Source organism: Podarcis tiliguerta (assembly GCF_965153285.1).
Source record: "Podarcis tiliguerta genome assembly, chromosome: 13".
Lineage (NCBI taxonomy): Eukaryota > Metazoa > Chordata > Lepidosauria > Squamata > Lacertidae > Podarcis > Podarcis tiliguerta.
Window position 1 is genome coordinate 54,332,197 of NC_139546.1, and position 24,457 is coordinate 54,356,653.

At 51.8% G+C, this 24,457-nt stretch overlaps 1 protein-coding gene across 2 annotated transcripts; it reads left to right on the forward strand.

The window, feature by feature from the left end:
* Positions 1 to 975: 975 nt before the first annotated feature.
* LOC310662954 (glypican-6-like) lies at positions 976 to 24,291 on the forward strand. 2 transcript variants are annotated; one of them, XM_083410376.1, is made up of 9 exons: positions 976 to 2,522; positions 4,640 to 4,798; positions 5,330 to 5,640; positions 11,944 to 12,109; positions 12,585 to 12,715; positions 13,605 to 13,745; positions 14,271 to 14,407; positions 14,938 to 15,113; positions 23,350 to 24,291. In XM_083410376.1, exons 1-9 carry the CDS (start codon positions 2,273 to 2,275, stop codon positions 23,628 to 23,630), a joined length of 1,752 nt encoding a protein of 583 aa, XP_083266502.1. In that variant the 5' UTR covers positions 976 to 2,272; the 3' UTR covers positions 23,631 to 24,291. The 2 variants fall into 2 exon arrangements, with proteins under 2 accessions (XP_083266502.1, XP_083266503.1); XM_083410377.1 differs by lacking the exon at positions 976 to 2,522 and adding an exon at positions 3,316 to 3,580.
* Positions 24,292 to 24,457: the final 166 nt, after the last annotated feature.

Here is a 24,457-nt window from a genome sequence, read left to right on the forward strand (position 1 = left end):
CCCCCCAGTGAGCTCACCTGCTCCTTCCATGTCTGTGGCCCCCACGTGGGCACCTCGCTCCCTGGCACAGTCACAACACACTTCCCAGAGCAATGGATACTGAGGGTGCTGCAATATATGGCCACTGCCCCACACTTCCATGTATGAAAGAGTTAAGCAGATATAAGACCTCAGGCTGCAAGGGGCTTAGTTGGCTCTCAGCAGCCTCTGCGCCCTGCTTCTCAGGGAGATTTTAAAGCCTGCATCTTTGCTAACCCTAATATTGCATGATCTTTTTCGTAAGGAAACAAAGTACTATTCTTTTTAAGTAGTTTGGAGCCTCTCTTTTTTGTCCTTTGTTTTACTGCCAGAGAATAGAGGCATGTTTGCTGTAACTTCTGGCAACTATGTGAGTAAAATACTGCCTTATTTGCAAAGTTAAGTGAAATATACTCAGAGTCGCAAAGTGATTTCATGCTCTTTATTCAGCTCATAGTGGTGAGGAGGAATGAATGAATGTCCCCTCAAAGTATCTGCTTTATATACATTATTTACACAATGGGCTGCACATGATTGGCTAATTCTGGAATTCTACTGTAAGCCAATCAGGTTGTGGATTCACTTATATCTGGAGCATGATTGGGTGGTTCCTGCCAACCAATCAGACTGCTGCATTCTGAATCCTATTGTTCTAGGACCAATCAGACTGCTGCAATTTGGATCCTATTGTTCTAGGACCAATCAGATTGCTGCAGTTTGGATCCTATTCAACTCAGTACATAACATTAAGTGTGTGATTTATTGTAGCCTAAGCACAAGGAGGGCACAAGGAGAAGGGGACGACAGAAGACGAGATGGTTAGACAGTGTTCTCGAAGCTACAAACACGAGTCTGACCAAACTGCGGGTGGCAGTGGAAGACAGGAGTGCCTGGCGTGCTCTGGTCCAGGGGGTCACGAAGAGTCGGACACGACTGAACGACTAAACAACAACAAAGCGTTTGTTTAAAGGCAGGTGACGAAATCTAATCAAGTTTAAATGTGCCTGGAGCAATCGCCATTGCGCTGAACTCTGCTGCTGGAGAATAGGCATATATTTTCCAACTCTCACTTTCCAACAGGGGGCGCCTCCCACTTGCACAATATTTGTGGGAGGGAGATTTCCCAAGCAGTATATCCCCCTCCCCATCTCAAGGCTGAGCTGCCATGGGGTGGAGAAGAGCCAAGCTGCTGCAGGGGCGACATCTCTTCCTGCCCCCGTTCCCCTCGCCCCTGCATTTTAATCGGCTGTAGGATCGCTCAGCGCCTTACTTCAAACTATAGGGAAGGAGGACGGGGCCGTTAATCCACTGAAAGCAAGGCAGTCAACCCCCCAGGCAGACTCTCGAAGGAACCGCGGGAGCTTTTGCTCCGCGTGGAATATGGCTCGACTCAACACTTCTCTGGTTACCCGGAGGTTGTCCTCCTGGGCCGCCCGGGCAAAGGCAGAAGAGGGTTCTCCTCTCTCTGGAGGCTTTTCAAGAGAAGTCGCGAGGCCACCCGTCAGCCGTGATTCCTTCGTTGCTGCGGGTTGGGCTAGATGGTCCTTGGGGATCCCTTCCAACCTTAGGATTCTATGATTCTGTGATTCATTGCAAGGTTTTAAAAACAGAGGTCAGGAATTCGTTAGCTGTGATTCCTGCATTAATGTAGGTGGCTGGAGAAGATGGCCCTTGGGGGTCCCTTCCCACTCTGCCATTCTGTGATTCCAATACGGTACGTCTCTCCTACGGGGGAAGCGCACTTTCCGGCGCTGGGTCCTCCCTGTCGCAGCAGCGCCCCTTGCCGCTTGTGCGGGGAAGCTCAACCGCAGACTCCTCCGGGCCCCCTCCGCTCACCTGGGAGGATCCAGAGCCGGGCGCTCGCTCGCTCGCTCGCTCGGGGCTGGAAGAGGCACGTGAGGTCACGCACAGGACAGCTCCCTGCGGGACAGGAAGGATGCGACCCCCACAGACCCCCGACTGGCCTCGCTCCAGCCGCTCCTTAAGCACTTCCAGCAAAGGCAGCGCCTGCTCCGCTGTGGAAGCGGCTCCGGCCCCAGGAAGCATCGCAATGCGCTTATAGCAGAAATCTCGGGCGCGACGGCAGGTGCAATAATGCTGAGTACATTTCTGTTCGCCTCGCCTCAAGAAGGATGTTGCAGAGTTGGAGGGCGTTCAGGAAAGGCAACCCAAATGACGCCCATGTGAAGAAAGGCTGCTTTATAGTTTATAAAAGGCGAATAAGACGATAGAAGTGTATAAACTAGTGTATGGCATGGGAACGTGGAGACAGCGGAGAACTTTCCTCTCTCCTTCTCCTGGTACAAGAACTCGTGGGCATCCATTGAAGCTGAAGGCTGGAGGATTCGTGACAGATGAAAGGAAGTCCTTCTTCACGCAGGCAAACAGGGGAGGCAGCGAGGGCCACCCGCCTGGATGTGACCTGTCCCGCTCTGTCTTCTGCGTGACTGACAACCCTCCAGGGATATCGGGTGAGCTCTCTCCCGTCTCCCTGCTTCTCCACGGTAAACACACCCAATTGTTTCAGGTGTTCTCCAGAGGTCACCCACCCACACCCCTGGCCGACTCTTCTGGACATGCTCCAGCTTCTCAGTGGCTGGGGGTTGGACTAGATGACCCTCGGGGTCCCTTTCAACTCTACGAGTCTATAATTCGTCGCCCACGTGTGGAGAATGAGAGACTGCGGAGGTGAATGTTTTAGGGGGTCTGGCCAGCGTCGGCGGCTCATTGGCCAGAGCAGCAGCACAATGGAGCCTCCATGATCAGAGGCAGCAGACCTAGCAGAAAACAGGCAGACAGGCAGGGAGGGGAGGGCTGCCCCCGCTGGACACCCAGAAGCAGTTGGCTGGACGGAGAGGACTCCGTGGACGGATCTCCTTGGGTCTCCCCAGGTAGAAGCATGGAACCGCAGACTTGTAGAGTGGGAAGGGGCCCGCGAGCCATCTAGTCCAGTCCCCAGCACAGAAGCCACCCAGTCGCCCCGATGCAGTTTCGACGCGCCTTGGCGAGGGGCCTTCCAGACAAGTGGAATCCAACCGCTTCGGCGTCCGCTTGTCACTCACGGACCGGGAGGGGGGAAGCAGCTGGGTCCCTCCGTCCCTCGCCCCCGCAGGATCGCAGTCCCTCCCCGCCCCCGCCGTCTTGCATCCGCCCCTCTGGCCCGGCAGGAGAGGCGGGGGGCGCTAGGACCCCTCCCTCCCTCCGAGCCCCCCGCGCGGCCCCCATTGTCTCTCGCCCGAAGGGCCGGGCGGCGCTAGGGCCGGGCGGCGGCGGCGGGCGCGGGCTGGCCCTTGCCATTGTCTCCGGCCGTTTGCTGCGCCGCGCTGCGCTCCTTTGCGCGCTTCTCGGCGGCGGCGGCGCGCTCCTTCCCCGGCCGGCCTCGCCCGCAGGGGCGCTTCTTCCTCCATGGCGCCTCTGCGCCTGCTCCTCCTGCCGCTCCTTTGTGCCGCCGCCGCCGCTGGCGGAGAGACGCGCGGGGCGGCGCGGAGCTGCGCGGAGAGCCGGCAGGCGCTGGCCGGGCGCGGCTTCGCCCTCGCCTCGCTGCCGCCCAGCCTCATCTCCGGTAAGCGGGCGCCCCGTCCTGGCACCGCTGGGGGCACGGGCAGCAAACTTTCCTGGCCGTCTCCAGGACGTGGATCAGGGAGAGGGGCGTCTCGCGTGGGTCCCCACCGCCCCTCTTCTCCGGGTCTCGGAAGGAAGTTGCGAGGAAGGCTCCCCCCACGCCCCCCTCGCCCGGACGAGGCGGCCGCAGAGCGAGCAGCAGGGCTCGCGCCACCCCTCCCCCCCTCGCGCCCGTGGGGACTGTCCCCTGCCCCGCCATTGCCCCTTTTCTCTGGGTCTTTCGGGCAGAAGTTGCGGGGAAGCCCACCATTTTCCAAAGTCCGACGGGACGTTTTATCCGTCTGCCCATTCAAGCCTCGTGGAGGGACGCTTCCCCGACCGAGGGACCCCTCACAGGCAGCCAACGCCCCCCCGCGCCCGTTCGCTGCCTCTTCTCTGCCTCCTCAGCGCTTCAGAAGCCCCTCTCCACCTCTCCTGTCCTCTGGAAGGGCTCTCCCTGTTCTGTGGAGTTGGGGGCGGCATCCCCTGTGCTAGCAAGGAAGAGCACCCCCAGCCCCCCCCCATTTCTCGTAGCTTCTTTACTGTACCTCCAGACCACCTCTTTTTCTCCAGGCAAGTTCATGGTGATGCCCCTAGTTCTCTTTCTCCTCTCCGTTTTCTCCTCACAACAACCCTGTGAGGTCCGCTAGGCTGAGAGAAGGCAGTGACTGGCTCTGGAGGTTGCTGAGTGGGGGAATTTGAACCCTGGTCTCTCCCAGGTCCTAGATGGACACGCTAACCACCAGGCCACCACTCTCTTGTGCTTATGTGGCCACCACTCTCATGTGTTTATGTGGAAAGTGCTCCTGGCTGCAATTTTGCCACACACTCCAAAAAAACCCACTCTCTGAGACTCCTGTGTTGCAGGGGTTGGACTAGATGACCCTCAGGATCCCCTCCGACTCTACAATGCTGGGCTGGGGAGGCTGCCACCGCCTTTGTTCCCCCATGAGGGGTGGGGAGCACTTCCCTCCAGCTGTGGGGCCAGGCAGGCTAACAGCAATCCTCTTCCCCCCCCCAGGAGAGCACCTGCGCATCTGCCCCCAGGAGTACACCTGCTGCGCCAGCGAGACGGAGGAGCGCCTGAGTGAGCAGAGCCGGGGGGACCTCCAGGGCCTGGTGGGAGAGGCAGCCGGCTTCCTGCTCAGCACCCTAGGCTCCCGCCAGCGCCGCTTCCAAGGTGAGGTGGAGGGAGGGTTCCAGCCCCTCCCTGTTCCCTTTGGGAGACCCCAGAGGCTGTGGGACCCCCAACCCACTGGAGGTCCTGACGGGCTGGATGAAAGTTATCCCCCACTCTATGCCAGAATCTGCTCCGGATCCTTAAGAAAGCGGGGGGGGGGCACCTCTTGGCCAATGGAGCTCCTGGGGTGAGGTGGGGGGCCTTTTGCCCTGAGCAGCAGAGGAAGCTGGTCTGCCACCCCCAACTTGGCTTGTTGCCTCCCCACTCTCCTGGTTTCCAATTTCCACCCAACTGCACACCCGCTTTGCACCCCTAAGTTGTGCAATGGGGCGCTGCAGCTTGTGGCTGCCTGGAGGCCTTTGTCCTGCACCCCAAAGGGGGGCAGTAGTGAGGGAAGCGCAATGTGCACATGCTCAGGAGAAGGCTCCTTTTCGGAGGCAGAGTTTTGGCTCAAGCTACCTTCTTCCTCCTCTTCCTTTTCTTCTTCCTTTCCTTCTTCCTCTTCCTCCCCACATCTCCCTGCCCCCACAGACTTCTTCCGGGAGCTCCTGGCAGGGGCAGAGCAGTCCCTCCAAGCCATGTTCACCCGCTCCTATGGGCGCCTCTATGCCCAGCATGCCCGCCTCTTCCAGGGGCTCTTTGTGGAGCTGCGGCGCCACCTGCAGGGAGCACGACCTGGACTGGATGAGGCCCTGAGCGACTTCTGGGCCCGCCTGCTGGAGCGGATGCTGCCCCTGCTCAACCCCCAGTACAGCTTCCCTGAAGGCTACCTGGAGTGTGTGGGGCACCAGGCAGAGGGGCTGCGGGCCTTTGGGGACAGCCCCCGCCAGCTCCGCGTGCAGGTGAGTCCACCCCCTGGCCCTCCTCTCCCCACCCTCCCTAGGACGCCACAACACCCTCTTGCTTCTTCATTTGACCTATAGTGAACCCATGGAACTCCCTCCCACATGAGACAGGGACGTCCACTAACTTGGAGGGCTTCCAAAGAGCATTGGACAGATGCACAGAGGAGGAGAGAGCTCTCAGGGCCACTGGCCAGACTGACCCTGCTCTGCGTCCACATTTAGAGGCAGCAGGAGGGGAGAAAGGCTATTGTGCCTGGATCCTGCTGGCAGACTTCTTACGAGCATCTAGCTGGGCCCCTGGCCTGATCCAGCAGCTCTCCCCTCATGCACTTGCAAGGGATGGGCTCAGGCCACAGGGACCCCCTCTTCTCTGGGGCTCATGGCAGCCCTCAGCTGCGGGGCAAAAGGCAAAGTCGGGCTGGAAGGAGGCCAGAAATGTTGACTGAGGCGTCCCTGACTTTGTGTGCAGGATCAAGAGCATAAAAAGTTGGCTTCCAGCTGTGCCTGAGTTCTCCACCAACTCTGGGCACAGGTGAATTACCCATAGATCCAGCTCCCAGCCACTGACACACACACACTCATTCCTGCATGGGTGGGGCTGCCATATCTTGAAGAGCAAAAAAGAGGACAGCCTGAGTTGCTTGGGCTGGCCGTGGTGTGCACAGCAGCCCGCACCTGAGCCAAAAACAAACAAACAAACAAAACCGCACAACGCAGAAATAAATAAATATCCCCCCAACCCTGAACCTTTGTTTTAAAACAGTGTTTTTCAACCTTTTTTGGGCAAAGGCACACTTGTTTCATGGAAAAAATCACGAGGCACACCACCATTAGAAAATGTTAAAAAATTTAACTCTGTGCCTATATTGACTATATATAAAGTAATTCTCTTGAATAGGAATCAAATAAACACAAAGAAGCATGGTTTAACATTCAAGCATGGTTTAATATTTTTTTCTTTAATGGCAAACAAAAACGTTGCGGACCGTTCTCTGCTCAGCGGGGATCGATCCGCTGATCCCCGCTGAGCCGGCGGATGACAGCTCTGTCTCCGCACTGTGTGCGGAGAGGGAGATGTCAGAGCCCCTCTGCTCTCTATGGGGAATCGGATGAGAGCGGACCGCCTGTCCGCTCTCATCGGATCCCATCCGATCTGATCCCCACCCAGGACGGATGGAAAATAGGGTGGACACAGTCCGGCGCCCGCCTAGTGGGTGAAAATTTGACTTCTTTTTTTTAATCTTTCAAATTTTTCAATTTTCCCCATGGCACACCAGGCAACATCTCGCGGCACACTAGTGTGCCGCGGACCAGTGCTTGAAAAACACTGTTTTAAAATGTAAAAATTCCCCCAAAAGAGGACATATCTGGGATTTCATATGGCAACCTTAGCTCTGCATGACTGTGGGACAGGTGGGCGGGAGGGTCGGGTGTGGGTGGGTGGTGCAGGGTTGGCCCCCAACATGTTGGCACCTGAGGCAAAACGCAAAATTGCCTCTCACCTCTTGCCCAGAGAAGGCAGGTGAGCGAAGATCTACAGCTGGAACAAGCTGGGGATGAAGATCTACATCGGGAACAAGGCAGGGGGAGAGACCAGCAGCACCTCCAATGGCCAGGAGGCCACTGCAGCACTGGGTGGAGGGCAGAACCTGCCTCCAGGGAGTGCACCACATTCGTGGCAGCAGTGGGCCATGCATTCCTTGGAGTCCGGATCTGACGCCCCTGTGGGACCTGCCTCACCTTGCCTCAGGGGTGGGCCATCCTGGGCTGTGTGCATGCATGCATGTGTCCAGCTGCTCAGCTGCCCTTCCTGGCTGCTCTGTCCTGCTCCCCTGCAGGTGACTCGCGCCTTCATTGCTGCTCGAGCCTTTGTCCAGGGCCTGGCGACCGGACGAGACGTGGTGGTCCAGGCGGTCGGGCCTGGCGACCGGACGAGACGTGGTGGTCCAGGCGGTCAAGGTGAGAAGCCTGACATGGGTGAGCGGCCCCCTGCCTGGAAGAAGGTTACACTTCTGCAAGCATCTTGCTAGAGGGAAGGAGCCTAGATGGGCAGGATTTATTATTATTATTATTATTATTATTATTATTATTATTATTACCTGCCCCCACCCAGCCGTGCTCCCTAGCAGTCAGCTTTGCTCCACTGCCCACACCCCACATTGCTGACAAAGTCCTCTCCAAAGGAGCAGCAATGTTGGGAGGATATCAGATCAGTCGCTTCTGGCTTGCAAATATCTCCAGGGAAAAGGAAGGACTACTTCACACAGAACCGTTAACTTCGAGTGGGAAGGGATCCCCAAGGGCAGCGCAGGAATCCTACTCTGGCTCCACAATCTGAGGCAGTGGTGCTTCTCAATAATACCACTTGCTGGAAACTGCAGGGGGGAGAGTGGCTCTTGCGTCCGAATCCTGATTCTGGGTTTCCTGCAGGCATCTGCTTGGTCACCATGAAGTCCCTCTTTGGCCTGATGCAGAAGGATCTTATGATGTTCTTCTGAGGGTTTCATCTGTAGACATAAGAAAAGAGAGACGGGTGGGGGATGTAACGGACAATGCAGAGCACTTTTCCTTTGCTGCCATCACAAAGAGTTTCTCTGAGCACATGCAGAGAGTTTCCATTGCAGGTCTCCCTTGGGGGACTCTGGCTGGCCAACTGAGAGAGAAGGCTGGGCTGGAGGCACCACTGGCCTGATCCACAAGGCTCCTGCAAACCTTGCAATTGCCCTAAAGCCGGCAACGGATGCGCCTGGGAGAGCATTCCTGACACAGGTGGTGCTTCTGGCACCTCATAGAATCATAGAATCATAGAATCATAGAGTTGGAAGAGACCACAAGGGCCATCGAGTCCAACCCCCTGCCAAGCAGGAAACACCATCAGAGCACTCCTGACATATGGTTGTCAAGCCTCTGCTTAAAGACCTCCAAAGAAGGAGACTCCACCACACTCCTTGGCAGCAAATTCCACTGTCGAACAGCTCTTACTGTCAGGAAGTTCTTCCTAATGTTTAGGTGGATTCTTCTTTCTTGTAGTTTGTATCCATTGCTCCGTGTCCGCTTCTCTGGAGCAGCAGAAAACAACCTTTCTCCCTCCTCTATGTGACATCCTTTTATATATTTGAACATGGCTATCATATCACCCCTTAACCTCCTCTTCTCCAGGCTAAACATGCCCAGCTCCCTTAGCCGATCCTCATAAGGCATTGTTTCCAGGCCTTTGACCATTTTGGTTGCCCTCCTCTGTACACGTTCTAGTTTGTCAGTGTCCTTCTTGAACTGTGGTGCCCAGAACTGGACACAGTACTCCAGGTGAGGTCTGACCAGAGCAGAATACAGTGGCACTATAACTTCCCTTGATCTAGATGCTATACTCCTATTGATGCAGCCCAGAATTGCATTGGCTTTTTTAGCTGCCGCGTCACACTGTTGGCTCATGTTAAGTTTGTGGTCAACCAAGACTCCTAGATCCTTTTCACATGTACTGCTCTCAAGCCAGGTGTCACCCATCTTGTATTTGTGCCTCTCATTTTTTTTGCCCAAGTGCAATACTTTACAATTCTCCCTGTTAAAATTCATCTTGTTTGTTTTGGCCCAGTTCTCTAATCTGTCAAGGTCGTTTTGAAGTGTGATCCTGTCTTCTGGGGTGTTAGCCACCCCTCCCAGTTTGGTGTCATCTGCAAATTTGATCAGGATGCCCTTGAGTCCATCATCCAAGTCGTTGATAAAGATGTTGAATAAGACCGGGCCCAAGACAGAACCCTGTGGCACCCCACTAGTCACTCTTCTCCAGGATGAAGAGGAACCATTGATGAGCACCCTTTGGGTCCGGTCAGTCAGCCAGTTACAAATCCACTGAGTGGTAGCATAGTCAAGACCGCATTTTACCAGCTTCTTTACAAGAATATCATGGGGCACCTTGTCAAATGCCTTGCTGAAATCAAGGTAGACTACATCCACTGCGTTCCCTTCATCTACCAGGCTTGTAATTCTGTCAAAAAATGAGATCAGGTTAGTCTGACATGACTTATTTTTCAGAAATCCATGCTGACTATTGGTGATCACAGCATTCCTTTCTAGGTGCTCACAGATTGTTTGCTTAATGATCTGCTCCAGAATCTTCCCTGGTATTGATGTTAGACTGACTGGGCGGTAATTATTTGGGTCCTCTCTTTTCCCCTTTTTGAAAATAGGGACAACATTTGCCCTCCTCCAGTCTGCCGGGACTTCGCCTGTTCTCCAGGAATTCTCAAAGATGACTGCCAGTGGTTCTGAGATCACATCTGCCAGTTCTTTTAATACTCTTGGATGCAGTTCATCTGGCCCTGGAGACTTGAATACATCTAAACTAGCCAAGTATTCTTGTACTATCTCCTTAGTTATTCTGGGCTGTGTTTCCTCTGCTGAATCATTTCCTCCAAATTCTTCAGGTCGGGCATTGTTTTCTTTATTGGAGAAGACTGAGGCAAAGAAGGCATTGAGGAGTTCAGCCCTTTCTGTGTCCCCTGTTTGCATTTCACCATCTTCTCCTCTGAGTGACCCCACTGTTTCTTTGTTCTTCCTTTTGCTACGAACATACCCATAGAAGCCTTTTTTGTTGCTTTTAACCTCTCTAGCAAGCCTGAGTTCATTCTGTGCTTTAGCTTTTCTGACTTTGTGTCTACACGTGCTGGCTATTTGTTTGAATTCCTCTTTGGTGGTTTCCCCCCTTTTCCATTTTTTGTACACATCCTTTTTTAATCTTAACTCAGTTAGAAGTTCTTTAGATAGCCACCCTGGCTTCTTTAGGCACCTTCCATGTTTCTGTCTCATTGGTATTGCCTGAAGTTGTGCTTTTACTATCTCCCTCTTAACAAACTCCCAGCCATCATGAACTCCCTTTCCTTTTAGTATTACTGTCCATGGGATCTCACCCAGCACTTCCCTAAGTTTTATGAAGTCGGCTTTCTTAAAGTCAAGAAATTGAGTCCTAGTATGCTTGGCTGCTCCTTTCCGTTGTATAGTAAACTTCAGAAGAGCATGATCACTTGCGCCTAATGATCCTTCCACTTCTACCCCATTAACCAGGTCATCGACATTGGTTAGGACCAGATCTAAAATGGCTGTTCCTCTTGTTGCTTCTCCCACTTTCTGGACAATGAAGTTGTCTGCAAGGCCAGTGAGGAATCTGTTTGACCTTATGCTCTTGGCTGAGTTTGAGATCCAACAAATATCTGGGTAATTGAAGTCCCCCATTACTACTATCTCCCTTCCTTTTGCATGCTTGGCCATCTGTTCCAGGAAGGCATCATCTATGTCCTCCGTTTGGCTTGGGGATCTATAGTAAACTCCCACAATGAGGTCACTATTATTCTTCTCTCCCTTAATTTTGACCCAAATGCTCTCACTTTGGCTTTGAGGTTCTAAATCTTGGATCTCTTCACAGGTATACACATCCCTGACATATAACGCCACTCCTCCTCCTTTCTTGTCTGGTCTGTTTCTCTGAAATAGATTGTATCCCTCCATTATTACATTCCAATCGTGGGACTTATCCCACCAGGTTTCAGTGATGCCTATTATGTCATATTTAGTTTGCTGTACCAAGAGCTCAAGCTCATCTTGTTTATTTCCCATGCTTTGTGCATTAGTGTACAGACATTGAAGTCCATTAGTCATTCCCCCGTGTCTCTTATTTAAGGATTTTTTCCTCCCACCACTAGGTCTGCTTGCTGTTTGCTCCATTTGGTCTATGACATTTGGATGATCATCTTCATCAATTAATACACACCTACCTTCAGGAGCACTGTCTCCCTCCCCCACATTAGTCAGTTTAAAGCCCTCCTGATGAGGTTTCTTAGTTTTTTGGCAAAAACATTCCTCCCAACCGTTGTGAGGTGCAGCCCATCGCTTGCCAGAAGTCCATCCTCAAGAAACTGCAGTCCGTGATCCAAGAATCCAAACCGTTCCTGTTTACACCATTTGCGAAGCCAGCTGTTTACTTCCACTATTTTCCTCTCTCTCCCTGGGCCACGTCGTTCAACTGGGAGGACAGATGAGATGACAATTTGTGCATTTAATTGCTTCAATTTCCTGCCCAGAGCCTCGTAGTCTCTTTTGATCTTCTCTTTTGACCTCGGCCCTCTTTCCCTGGGAACCTGCACTAGACAGTGGGCGAAACATCGGAGCTCTGATGACAGGGGGGGTCAAATGCCAGGTTTGCCTAGTGGAGAATGCTGTGAAGGTCAATAGGCAGGGGGTTCCAAAGGGTGACCTCTCTGGGCTGCCAAATGCTCAATCTGTCCCCCCCCCCATTTCTCCCCCCAGCTCTCTCCCAGCGGAGAGTGCCGCCGTGCCCACATGCGCCTCTCCTACTGCCCCCTTTGCCGTGGGACTCCGGCCCTCAAGCCCTGCAACGGATTCTGCCTCAACGTCATGAAGGGCTGCTTTGCCAGCGCAGCGGAGCTGGACCCCGAGTGGGAGCGCTTTCTCGGTGAGCACCCCCCCGGGGGAGGGGACGAGGGCTGGGGGAAAGGCTGGCAGTGGGAAATGGCAGGAGGCAGGGTTGGACGAGGGGAGAGCTTGCCCTCAAGTGGCATTTTAGTCAACTGCGAGGCAGAGTGGTGCAATGGGCATAGCCGAGTCTTGGGCTTCAGCTGAAGAAATCTCTGATCAGCCGGGGAGCTCCCTGGAGGCCTTGAGGGTCAGCTTGCCATATATCTAGAGGGGACTTCTTAGATTGGTAGAGCTGGAAGGGGCACCAAGGGGCATCTAGTCCAACCCCTGCCATGTGGGTACCAAAACGAATGCCAGCCTGGGTTTATTGGTAGAAAGGCAAGATGAAAGTCTGAGTCTGGCTGGCTGTTCCGCTCAGTGCAAGTAGACAGGGTCTTTGGGCGGGGGGGGGGGGCTCTTTCCCCTTGCCCCAACCTAGCCCCCTTGGCCCACTCCCTCTTTCTCCCTCCCAGATGCTTTGACCCAATTGGCCGAGCGCCTCGGGGGGCCCTTTAACTTCGAACTGGCGGCTGACTCCATCGGAGTGAAGATTTCGGAGGCGATCATGTTCCTGCAGGAGCACAGTGTCCAAATCTCAGCCAAGGTTTGTATGGGGGGACAGGGAGAATCTGACTCCTCTGCTCCTTATTATGCCAACCCACCTGCAGGCAGGCTCAGGAGCACACCTGACACAAATCCGGAGTGGAGCCCCCAAGATGCTTGGATGGCGCTTCGTACGCCTCATTCCAGCATCTCCTGCAGCCAAGCAGGTACCAAACATCTTGCTCTGCTTTCCTTTGGAGCCCATCAGCAAGGCTGAGATGGGGGTCTCTTCTTCAGGGCAGCCCAGGACTTCCAGGCACATGGCCCTGGCTTGCGCCCTGGGGAGGTCACTTCAGCACTAGCACAGTGGTTTGACTTCACCCCTGGAGATGCACTCCATTATCTCTTGAGACAGACAGATGCCAACAACCTGCAGACAGACCAGCAGAGGTTGGGCAGGCATCTGTCAGGGATGCTTAGCTGTGATCGCTGCCTTGCAGGGGGTTGGGATAGATGATCCTGGGGGTTCTCTTCCAACCCTACAATCCTAGGATTCCCTGTCAGATGCCCATCCAACCTTTGCTTAAAACCCTCTGAAGAAGGAGAGTCCTCCCACCACCTCCCCAAGTAGTCCCTTTTAATGCCCCACAGCTCTTCCCCTTAGAAAGTCCTTCCTGAGGTTCAGTTATAGAATCATAGACCTGAAGAGTTGGAAGGTACCCCAAGGGGCCATCTAGCCCACCCCCTGCAATGCAGAAATTTCCACTGAAGCATCCAGGACAGAGTCTGCTTCCCCTTCCTTGCCGTCTGAATCTCCTATCTGAGCTTTGGTCTCCTACCAGCTCTGGCAGCAGAATGCCTTTGGCCTTCATGCGGACTTGAGAGAGCAGCTCAGGATGGGTGTTTCTGGGGTGCTTGTGGGGGTCACCTGTGCCTTCTTCCCCCCTCAGGTGTTCCAGAGCTGCGGCAGCCCCCGCCCAGCCCCCGCCCGCTCTCGCCGCTCCCCCCGGGAGGAGGCCAAGCGCCGCTTCCGCACTTACTTGCCCGAGGAGAAGCCCACAACCGCGGCAGGAACCAACCTGGACAGGCTGGTAGGTATTGTGGGGACCCCCCCCGGCTCCACCTGCATGCTACGTCCCCCCAGAGCTCCGCCTTGAACTCGCGCCTCTTCTGCCTTGTCAGCCTTAGCCTTTTGCATTCCAGGAGATGCTGCCCTTTGGGGGGGCGCACTGTCCACCCTGGGACAACTCAGCACCACAACTCTGCATCTCGTGGTGTGTATAAGAACAAGCAGACAGCTTGTTGCAACACTTGGGGCTTCTTAGTTTAGAGAAAGGGCAAAGAGGCCGCAGAGATAGGAGTTTATAAAATTATACAAGTCATGGAGAAAATGGATGGAGAAAAGCTTTTTCTCCCTCGCCCCTAATGCCAGAGCTTGTGGGCATCCTATGAAGGGGAATGTCAGAAGATTTGGGGCAGAGGAAAGGAAGCCCTTCTGCATTAATCTCTGGAACTCTGGAACTCCTTCTCCCAAGAGGCTGTGATGGACACCAACCTGGATTGCTTTAAAGGAGGACTGGACAAATTAATCCTCCCCTTCTCCCCCCCCCCCCCAGGTGTCGGATGTGAAGGAGAAGCTGCGTCTAATGCGGCGCTTCTGGGTGATGCTTCCCCACGCCCTCTGCAGCGACGAGAAGGTGGCCGCTGATGTCACCAACGAGGAGAGCTGCTGGAACGGGCAGGCGAGGGGCAGGTGGGGTGGGGTTGGACCCCGCTAAGGGTGCAGGCAGGGAGAAAAGGAAAAGCTTGGACTCAAGGGGAGATGGGGAGCAGGGTGGCTGGATTTCTCTCCCCCGCCTTGAGGCTGGAGGGGACAGGGGGCACTTGACCCCTGAGGCTTTTGGGGATACATTTGCACCCAAGCCCCTGAGCATGCCTGTGAACCTGGTCATTGGGTGCAGCAAGACTTTCCCCATGCAGAGCTCAGGGCATCTTTTCAGCCACCATGAGAACAGAAGGCTGGACTAGATAAGCCTTTGACATGACCCAGCGGCATGGCCTTTCTTAAATTCTTACAGATCCTCCAGGTCCAACGGCAGTCTCTCTTGATTCCTGGGTTCTTAGAAGTACTAGGCCACTGTGAGGACAGGATTGTGAACCAGATGGGCCCCTTTGGCCTGATCCAGCCACCAGGCTCTCCTTAGGTTCTTTTGGGGCTGGGTGCTCGGTGCATTGTCCGCCTAAAGGCTCTCTCCCCGCACCTTTCCCTTCCCCCCCTCCCAGGTACCTCCCAGATGTGACGGGTGATGGGCTGGTGAACCAGATCAACAACCCCGAGGTGGAGGTGGACATTTCGCGCCCTGACATGCCCACGCGGCAGCACGTCCTGGCCCTACGCAGTGCCACCTCCCGCCTGGTGGGCGCCTGCAATGGGCAGGACCTCGACTTCCAGGATGCAGGTGAGGCCTACAAGCCCCTTCCGGGCACCCACTCCCCCCTCGCCTTGTTGGGAATCGGAGGAGAGACCCACACAGCAGGAGTTGCCCCCAGTTCCAGTCACCACACTGGCAGCCTAAAGTCCAGAAGATAAGGCTTCAGTAATACAGTGCCTGATGTTCATAGATAGACATTCAGCTTGGAGGCTTTGCAGATACAAATACAGAAGTAGCTGCAGCTTCAAACGTAACATGAACTTGGACTCACTGGCTGACCAATGAGCTGATGTGCCTTGATCATTGAGGTAGACCCAGGTTTCCAAACTTGGGTCGCCAACTGGTTTTGGACTACAGTTGTTATAATCCCTGGTCATTGATCCTGCTAACTAGGGATGATGGGAGTTGTAGTCCAAAAACTGCTGGAGACCCAAGTTTTGGAAGCACTGGTGTAGACCAGTGTTTCCCAGCCACTTTCTGACCGTAGTCCCCTTCCAGCCTTGTTTCCTTCCTATGCCCCCCATAGACGTAGCCAAGGGGAGACTGGAGGGGGGGCAGCTGCCTCCCAATAAGAAAAAATCAACACAAACAAAAGCCTGCCCCCCCCATCAAAAATCCTGGCTATGGCCATGCCTGCCCCCGTCCTACCAGTAGAAAGGTAGCTATTTAAATGTTTTGTTGTAAATAGAACATGTTTTATTTATGATGTTTATAATTTATACAAAATAGAATCACATAAAATGATAGGAACATAATAAAATATTGCTGGAGCAGAAAAACAGAATCATGGAGCTGGAAGGGACCCCAAGGGTCATCTAGTCCAACCCCCTGCAATGCAGGAAACTCAGCTCAAGCATCCAGGACAGACGGCCATCCAAGCTCCGCTTAGAAACCTCCAAGGAAGGAGAGTCCATACCTCCTGAGACAGATCCATCTTCCATGTATTTGTATTTGGCCTCAGTTATTTGACACAAAGGGGGAAACCCACAGATACAGTCCAAAAGGCGCACAGGGAGTTCTATATATATAGGAGAATGTTTAAAAGCAAGTGGTCCTCACTGACCTGGTGCAAAAAGATATTGACATCTGGAGGAGCCCTGGCTGCCTAGATAAAACACTCTAGCCTCCCACACCCTTCACTGTGGCTTTCCTCTGAGTAGACACTTAGTTATTTACCAGCTGCAAGTCAGCAGCACCAGACAAGCCCCCTTGGTTAGGTGCTGGGTGGATTTCACTGCCGACTGGCCCTGCAGCCCTTGGCAACATCTGAAGGCCCTGATCCATCAGGCACTGGGGTGGATTGCACCCTGCGCCTTGCAGAGTCAGGCCCAGGCGGCCAGCGGGCCCAGCACTGGTGGCAGCAACAAGCAGCTCTGGAGCTCCCAGCCCTCCCCAGTGCCACCCCACTTGTCTGACCTGGGGTTCTAGATTGCAGGCTCTGCTGGTCAAAACAGGAGCCTCAGCGACCGCCCTCCCACATCAGAAACAAGCCAGGACCCCCCCACACACACACACTTGGGATGGGCTAAGAGGATAGCCAGCCAATCAGGATTTTTTTTTTAAGTCCCCCCCTTCACTTCTCATTTCCCTCTGTGGCCCCCTAACCTCGCGCTCTGGCCCCCCATTTACATGATTTTCACCTGTGCCCACCTTGCAATATCCTGGGGGGCCTTGGGCCATACGGCTCCCAAATGGGAAACATTGATGAAGACAGCTGACTGACCTTGCACCTACAAGGGGGGAAATAAATTCAGCCCTCCAACACCCCCCCCCCAACCCCAGCTCCCAGGGAAGCCTTTGTCTCTTAAAATCACAGAACCGTACAGTTGGAAGGGACCCCAAGGGTCATCTAGCCCAACCCCCAGCATAGCTGTCTAGCAATCAGTTGGTGGTGCCTAGACAGAAAGGGGTGGGAGCAACCTGCCCCACCCCCGTCCCTCTCTGGCAGGGGCTTCCCAGCGAGGGCTCATCCACATATCCATTTGCCCCATGGTTGTGGAAATGTCAGCTGGGTTTCCTGTGTTAGGAAAAAAATCTAGGTGCGAGGCTGCTCAGTCCCCCAGCTGGTCGTCTGCCCGCAGGTCCCTGCGGAATAAAGGAAGGAGTCCAGCCAACCGGAGCAAATAGCTGTAGACCAAAGTTTATTGCGCAGTAGGTTCAAAGAGCAAATTTTGAACCCCAAGGATGGGGTGACAGAGACTTTTAAATCTTTCCCACCACATCCCAGAATACAGTTCAAAGGGGAGGAGTTAACCTTGGCAAACATGTCCAGACAAGTCCTTGGAACTGTGGGAATGTTCTGGGGTGCAGGAGAGGATATATTGACTAATTATATCCTTATCCAACTTGTGCTAACAAGTTCCCAAAATATCAGCAGAGTTTATAGACATTCCCCTTTAAGTTCGCAACGGTAACGCTTGCACAGGTTCGCTAGAACCTCTATAATAATTACTCTGGTAATTTCCCCTTTGTTCCCTCTTAAAATACAAGACACAACACAGTCTTCATAAAAGTATGAAAGAGTTTACTCACGTTCTGTTCACAGTATGATCCCAGAAGGCACACAGACTTAAAAAGGTAAAATACACTCAGAATCTATCTTATGGAAGATAGTCCCTTAGTCCTCTCTTGGCTGAGAGCCAAGAGAGCATCCTTAGATGTTTCCTCATCGAAGGAAGATGGCAGAGAGAGATAGATGGCTGCCTGCCCTGTGCTTTTACATTTACCTGCACAGGTGAGGCCACACCCACCTCTGGTCACATGCGGAGGAAGTCCGTCCCCAGGAAGTTTACCTGCTTGCTGGACAGACATCCCTCCCCATGTTCTAACATGTACACTCTAGGAATGTTGTCATTGACTGCTTCTATGTTTACATCCCACATACCCCTTCTCAGGCAATACAACATACACAAAACATAAACAACTTTATTCAACCACCCAGAGTCCCAGCTTGACACGTAGATTCTGGAAACTCTCTCTTGGTAGGGGTTTCGTCAGGATGTCAGCAGTCATCTCTTGGGTGCTGCAGTAGGATAGTTCCACTAGTCCATCCTGGATCATCTGGCGTATGTAGTGGTATTTAACCCCAATGTGTTTTGTTCTGGCCAGGAACTTCTCACTCTGTGTCAGCTTCAGGCAACTTTGATTGTCCTCCAGCAAGCTGACAGGCCCTTTTCTCACCAACCCAAAGTCCTTTATGAGTTGATCAAGCCAGGCGATCTCTCTGCAGGCTTCTGTTGCTGCAACGTATTCTGATTCTGTGGAAGATAATGCTACACAGCTCTGTTTATAACTGCCCCATGAAACAGGTCCATCACCAAACATAAAAACATGACCACTTGTTGATTTATAATCAGCATTATCCCCAGCCCAATCCGCATCAGTATACCCAACCAACTTAGGGTCTCTGACGGCTGGTAACCTTAATTTACAATTCATGGTACCCTTCAAATATCGCACCACCCTCTTTACACCTGCCCAATCATGCTCAGTGGGAGAATTCACCTTTCTGCTAAGAATCCCCACAGCATTAGCTAGGTCAGGTCTACATGTGGTAACTAAATACAAAAGTTTACCAATCGCCGACCTGTAGTCATTGTTGTCTGGCAACTGCTTCGAATCCTGCTGATTCTTCAGGAAGTCAGTAGCCATCGGTGTAGCAACTGGATGTGCGTCTTGCATCTGCATGTGCTCAATCAGCTCGTGGATCTTCTGTCTTTGGCTGAGAAGAAATGAGCCGTCCTCTTCTCTTTCCACCTGGATCCCGAGGTAGTACTGGACATCTCCTAGCTCCTTGACCTCCACCTCTTTGCTAAGGTGTTTTACTATCTGTGTATAGTCTTTCTCACTTGCTGTGGCAATAATCAGGTCATCAACAAATGCTAGGATATATGAGAATTGTCCATTGTTTGACTTACTGTACAAGCACTTGTCAGCGTCGCCTTGCTTGTACCCAAGTTGCGTCAGCATTTTATGCAACTTCTGGTTCCAGGCTCTAGCAGCCTGTTTAAGTCCATAAAGTCCTTTCTGGAGTTTGCACACTAAATGTGCCTCATGTGGTTTTACAAAACCTTTGGGCTGTTTCATGTAAATTTCTTCTGAAATCTGCCCATGTAGAAAAGCGGTAGCAATGTCTATGTGTTTCACTCTCATTTTCTTGGAGGCTGCAATGCTTAAAAGCATTCTTACGCTGCTGTACCTCACGGTTGGTGCAAAAACTTCATCATAGTCTTCACCAAAACGCTGTGAAAATCCCTGTGCTACAAGTCTAGCTTTGTAGCGCTGCACTTCTCCTTCTGACCCCTTCTTAACCTTGAAAACCCATTTACTGCCAATGGCCTTCTTACCGGGAGGTAGCTCAGTGAGTGTCCAGGTCTTGTTCTGATGCAGTGCATCCATCTCCTCCTGCGCGGCCTTCCTCCAGAGACTGGCTTCAGCACCTGGCATCTCCTGTATCTCTTCCCAAGTGGAAGGTTCCTGTGGAAACGCCGACCCTGCAAAGTAGGACAACCGTAATGGTGGGACACCTTTGGTGGTTCTGGATGAGCGCCTGACCTCTGGTTCTGCGACCGCATCAGCTTCCTCATCCTCCTCCAACGCAGGCATGTCCCCATCTGAGTCCTCATCTTCGTCTCTGGTGCCGCCAGGGTTCTGGTCCTCTGCGTCTTCTGGTGCGTCACCTGTAGGGGGCGCTGCAACACTCGAAGGCAGATAATTACTTTGTGGGGTCTCAAAAGGGAAATATACAAACTCTTGAGTCCTTTCTGACTCATCTGAAGAATCCACAACAGTGTTCTTAGTGTCTACTTTTCCATATTCGTCAACATAAACCGCATGGTATGCATTTGTCTTACCAGTTTGTAAGTCCATAATTCTGTATCCTTTGCCTCCAGAGGCGTATCCCACAAGGATACCTGCTTTTGCCCTGGAGTCAAGCTTGTGTCTGTGTTCCTTGGGCACGTGGAAGTAACACGGACTTCCAAACACACGTATGTGCGACAGATTGGGAGCTTTCCCATGCCAAAGTTCAAATGGTGTGCGCTCTGCACCTTTAGTTGGCAGTCTATTCTGCAAATAGACCGACGTGTATACTCCTTCGGCCCACAGCTTCTGTGGCAAACGTGCATCCTTTAGCATGCACCTTGTCATATCCATAATGGACCTAAATTTTCTCTCAGCTATGGCATTCTGCTGTGGTGTGTAAGGAATTGTGGTTACGTGTGCAATTCCTTCCTTGGCCAGGAGAGCCTGCATTTCATTTGAGCAGTACTCACCTCCATTGTCACTCATTAACACAGCTGGAGCTCTCTGGAATTTATTCTTGACCATGGCAATGTATTCCTGGAGCTTGTCCACTGTCTCACTCTTCTCTTTGAGGAAATATACAACACAAAATCTTGAAAAGTCATCCAGAAATATTAAAATATATCTATTCTTTCCCAGTGAGGGAACATTCATGGGTCCACATATGTCAGTGTGCACTATGTCAAGCACTTTGTTGCTTCTTTGTTCTGCACAACGTGGAAATGAAGGTTTTACAGCCTTCTCAGTAATACAGCTTACACACTTTGCTGGAGCTTTGTTGCTCTGCTTTACCTGCAAACCTCTTACAAGATCTCTTTTCTGTAGATCCAGAATGACGTTGGTGTCTCTATGTCCAAGCCTTCTGTGCCATAGGTCCAGATCTGCTTCATTCTTCTGGCTGGAATGTGCCACTTTTGCAGACTGGTTCTCTGAAAGATCAAGCTCATATACACCATTGATTAGCTTTGCTTGAGCAAACACTTTGCCATTTCTAGTCACTTTACATTCTCCATTTCCAAATGTGACCTGGAAACCTTTCTTGTCCAATGTGGACACGCTGATTAAATTGCAGCTCAGCTCTGGAACATACAAAACTCTAGAGATTGTGTTCTCAATGCATTCATTGTTTATATTGCATTTCAGACTCATGGAACCTGCACCTTTTGCTTTAACAATGTTGCCATCTGCAATCTCGATTTCAGATCCTTCTTCATCACTTATCTCATTAATCTCATTAAAATAGTCCTTTTTATATGAAAAGTGTGAACTGGCACCTGAATCTAAAATCCATTTATTACGTTTATTTTCACGATTCTGGACAGCTAAATTCCTTTCTTGCAGTAGCCATGTGCATTCACATTTCCCCTTCTTTTCCCTTTTTGGCTGAAAGGGGTGGGGTTTCTTTGCTTTAGGAGCCCTGCAATTCTTTGCAATGTGTCCTTCTTTGTTACAATTGAAACAAATCACCTTCTTAGGCATCTCTTTGGACTTTGTAAATTGCCTAGATGCATAACTGCTGTCCTTCCTTCCAGCATTTCTCACTGGAGATTCAGCTCTATCTCTGCATTCTTCTTTTAAATAACCAATCAAGTCTTTAAAAGTCAGACCTTGTCTATGATCCATCAAACTTACAAATGCGCTAAAGCGTGGTCCAAGCGATGATAACAAAAATGCTATCTTTGTATCTTCATCAAAAGCTTTGGGAGTCAGATCAATTCTTTGAATAATCTCAGTAAACTTGTTGATGTGCTCTGTGAATTCCTCTTTTGAATTCATCCTCAATCTGGTTAATTTACACACCAGGTTTCTGAAGCAGTTTATGCTAGATTCTCCATACACACGCTCAATATCTCTTAAGATCTGAGACGCATCATCTGTACTATTTATTAATGATAGCTGCTCATCACGAAGTCCACTCAAAATTATGTGTCTAGCTTCGCTGTTCATGCGTTTCCAAGCACTTATCTTGGCTAAAGCTTCCTCAGACGATCCCGTAGGTTGAGGGTTTAAAGCTTCCAAAATGTGCTTATAATCTAAACACGCTATCAAGCGCTGCTTCCAGTGCATAAAATTGTATTCATTCAGCACAGGCATTCCTAGCTTTGCATCACTATCAAAAGCTGCTCTAGCCATCTTAAAATCCAAAATTTGAAAATTCTTCAAAATTTCAAAATTTCTCAAAATTTTAAAATCAAAATCTCAAAAATCTCAAAATGCAAAACAATTCTTCACTGCCTTGGGTCACTGTGAACTCTGAGGGAAGGGGGGGGGTTGCTTAATCCCCACTGCACAATGGAACAAAGGACCATGTGCTTACCAGGAAGTTAACTCAGAAAAATACTACTCAACTCAAAATCACAATCCAATGCAATCCTTCAAAAATACGCAGAAATATGCAATACTGGGCCCGTAACCCTTTGTGGGAATGTTCTGGGGTGCAGGAGAGGATATATTGACTAATTATATCCTTATCCAACTTGTGCTAACAAGTTCCCAAAATATCAGCAGAGTTTATAGACATTCCCCTTTAAGTTCGCAACGGTAACGCTTGCACAGGTTCGCTAGAACCTCTATAATAATTACTCTGGTAATTTCCCCTTTGTTCCCTCTTAAAATACAAGACACAACACAGTCTTCATAAAAGTATGAAAGAGTTTACTCACGTTCTGTTCACAGTATGATCCCAGAAGGCACACAGACTTAAAAAGGTAAAATACACTCAGAATCTATCTTATGGAAGATAGTCCCTTAGTCCTCTCTTGGCTGAGAGCCAAGAGAGCATCCTTAGATGTTTCCTCATCGAAGGAAGATGGCAGAGAGAGATAGATGGCTGCCTGCCCTGTGCTTTTACATTTACCTGCACAGGTGAGGCCACACCCACCTCTGGTCACATGCGGAGGAAGTCCGTCCCCAGGAAGTTTACCTGCTTGCTGGACAGACATCCCTCCCCATGTTCTAACATGTACACTCTAGGAATGTTGTCATTGACTGCTTCTATGTTTACATCCCACAGGAACAAGATTAGCATAAGCAGACATGGCGGGGCAAGACTCATCTATAAGATTAGCATAGACAAATATGTCTTAAGTACCCACCACTCAAAAGTACAATAGAAGTTCCTTTGCATGTCTGGAGCGTGAGGCAAGTCAGGTGATGAGATTTGGCTTCCCTTGGCTAACAAAGAGCCCAGCAATTGTCACCTCTGAGAACTTCCTGGAGTCCTTTTTCAAGGGGAAAATAGCTTTGGAATGGGGGGAACTGGGAAAGGAGATGATTTTATATTATTTTTAAAGCTAGGTGACCTCCCTGAGCTGTCACGTTGGAAGGATATATTCAGGCATAATATTTGTAATATTTAACTTTAAAGATGTGTCCCCCCCCCCGTAATTTCCGTAACACCTGCAGATTGGCGCTTGAGAGGACAAGACCTTTCTACCCTCCCCTCTGTTTTCTGTTCCAGATGAGGACGGCGGGAGCGGCTCAGGTGCTGGGTACAGCGAGGACCGGCCGGCCTTGGGGGCTGGAGCAGGGGGGGCTGGGGGTTCCCCCGCGGGATCCCGCCCTTCTTCCGATGCCCGCCCACCTCGCAGGGAGCGGCCTGGGAAGGGCTCCTCCTCCTCCCGACAGAACCAGAGTGGGGGGCGGCCAAGCAGTGGGGCTGGGCTGCCCCCCACAGGGGCCACTTTGCAAGCCAAGGTCTTTTTCCCCCTCTTCCTGCTCCTCCTGCTGGGGGGCTGGTGACCCCCACAGTGGTTTGGCATCTCAAATGGCTGACTTCCTCTGGCATCACCCCTCCCCCAACACCACCAGGAAGGGGGGAATCTCCCTCTGCATCCAGTCAAAGGGGGGCTGGGTTGGGGCTCTCATAAACCCCCACTCACTTGTCAGGTGGGGGTTTAATTTTATGGGATTGACAAATAGAGTCGGGGGGGGGGATTGGGAGTCAAGTCTTGTAGGGTGGTTTTTTTTATCACTTGGGGAGGAAAACCAGGGTTTTTTAAAAATGGGGGCTGTAAGGAGAGGCCTAGCAATGAACTTTCACTTCTTTTCTATACCTTTGAGTTTGCCTCTCTTTTTGGTGGGGATCTAAGAGGGGGTGGGGTGGGTGAAGGGAAGGGGGGAGAGGGGGCAGACAGCTGCCCCCAATTTTCTCCCTCTCAGAGGAGGGGGACTAGCAGCTTGTAGGTGAAGAGGCAGCCCCCTCCAACTAGGGCAGGGACCAGACTTACATTTCTGCCCCCACCCCATAGGCTGTCGATCCTTCTGTGGACCTTCCAGGGCATTGGGGAGGGGGTTCCCAAAGCACTGAGAAGCCCCCTTTTTTAAGCACAAAGGAATTTGTCTTATTTTCTGGATCTGTTTTTTCTTAAATTATGGAATAATAAAATATTTAATTTATTGATGTCCTGCTTCTGCCTTGTCTCCTGGGGTTCTGGCAGCAGCCTCCTTGCCCCTCCCCCTCACTTCATGGGTCTGGGGGGAGTGTGGGAGCTTGTGCTCTGCAATTCTGCCCTTCCCCTTCCTGCCCAGACCCCAAACACAGGATGGAGGGCGAGGGCTGGGTCAGA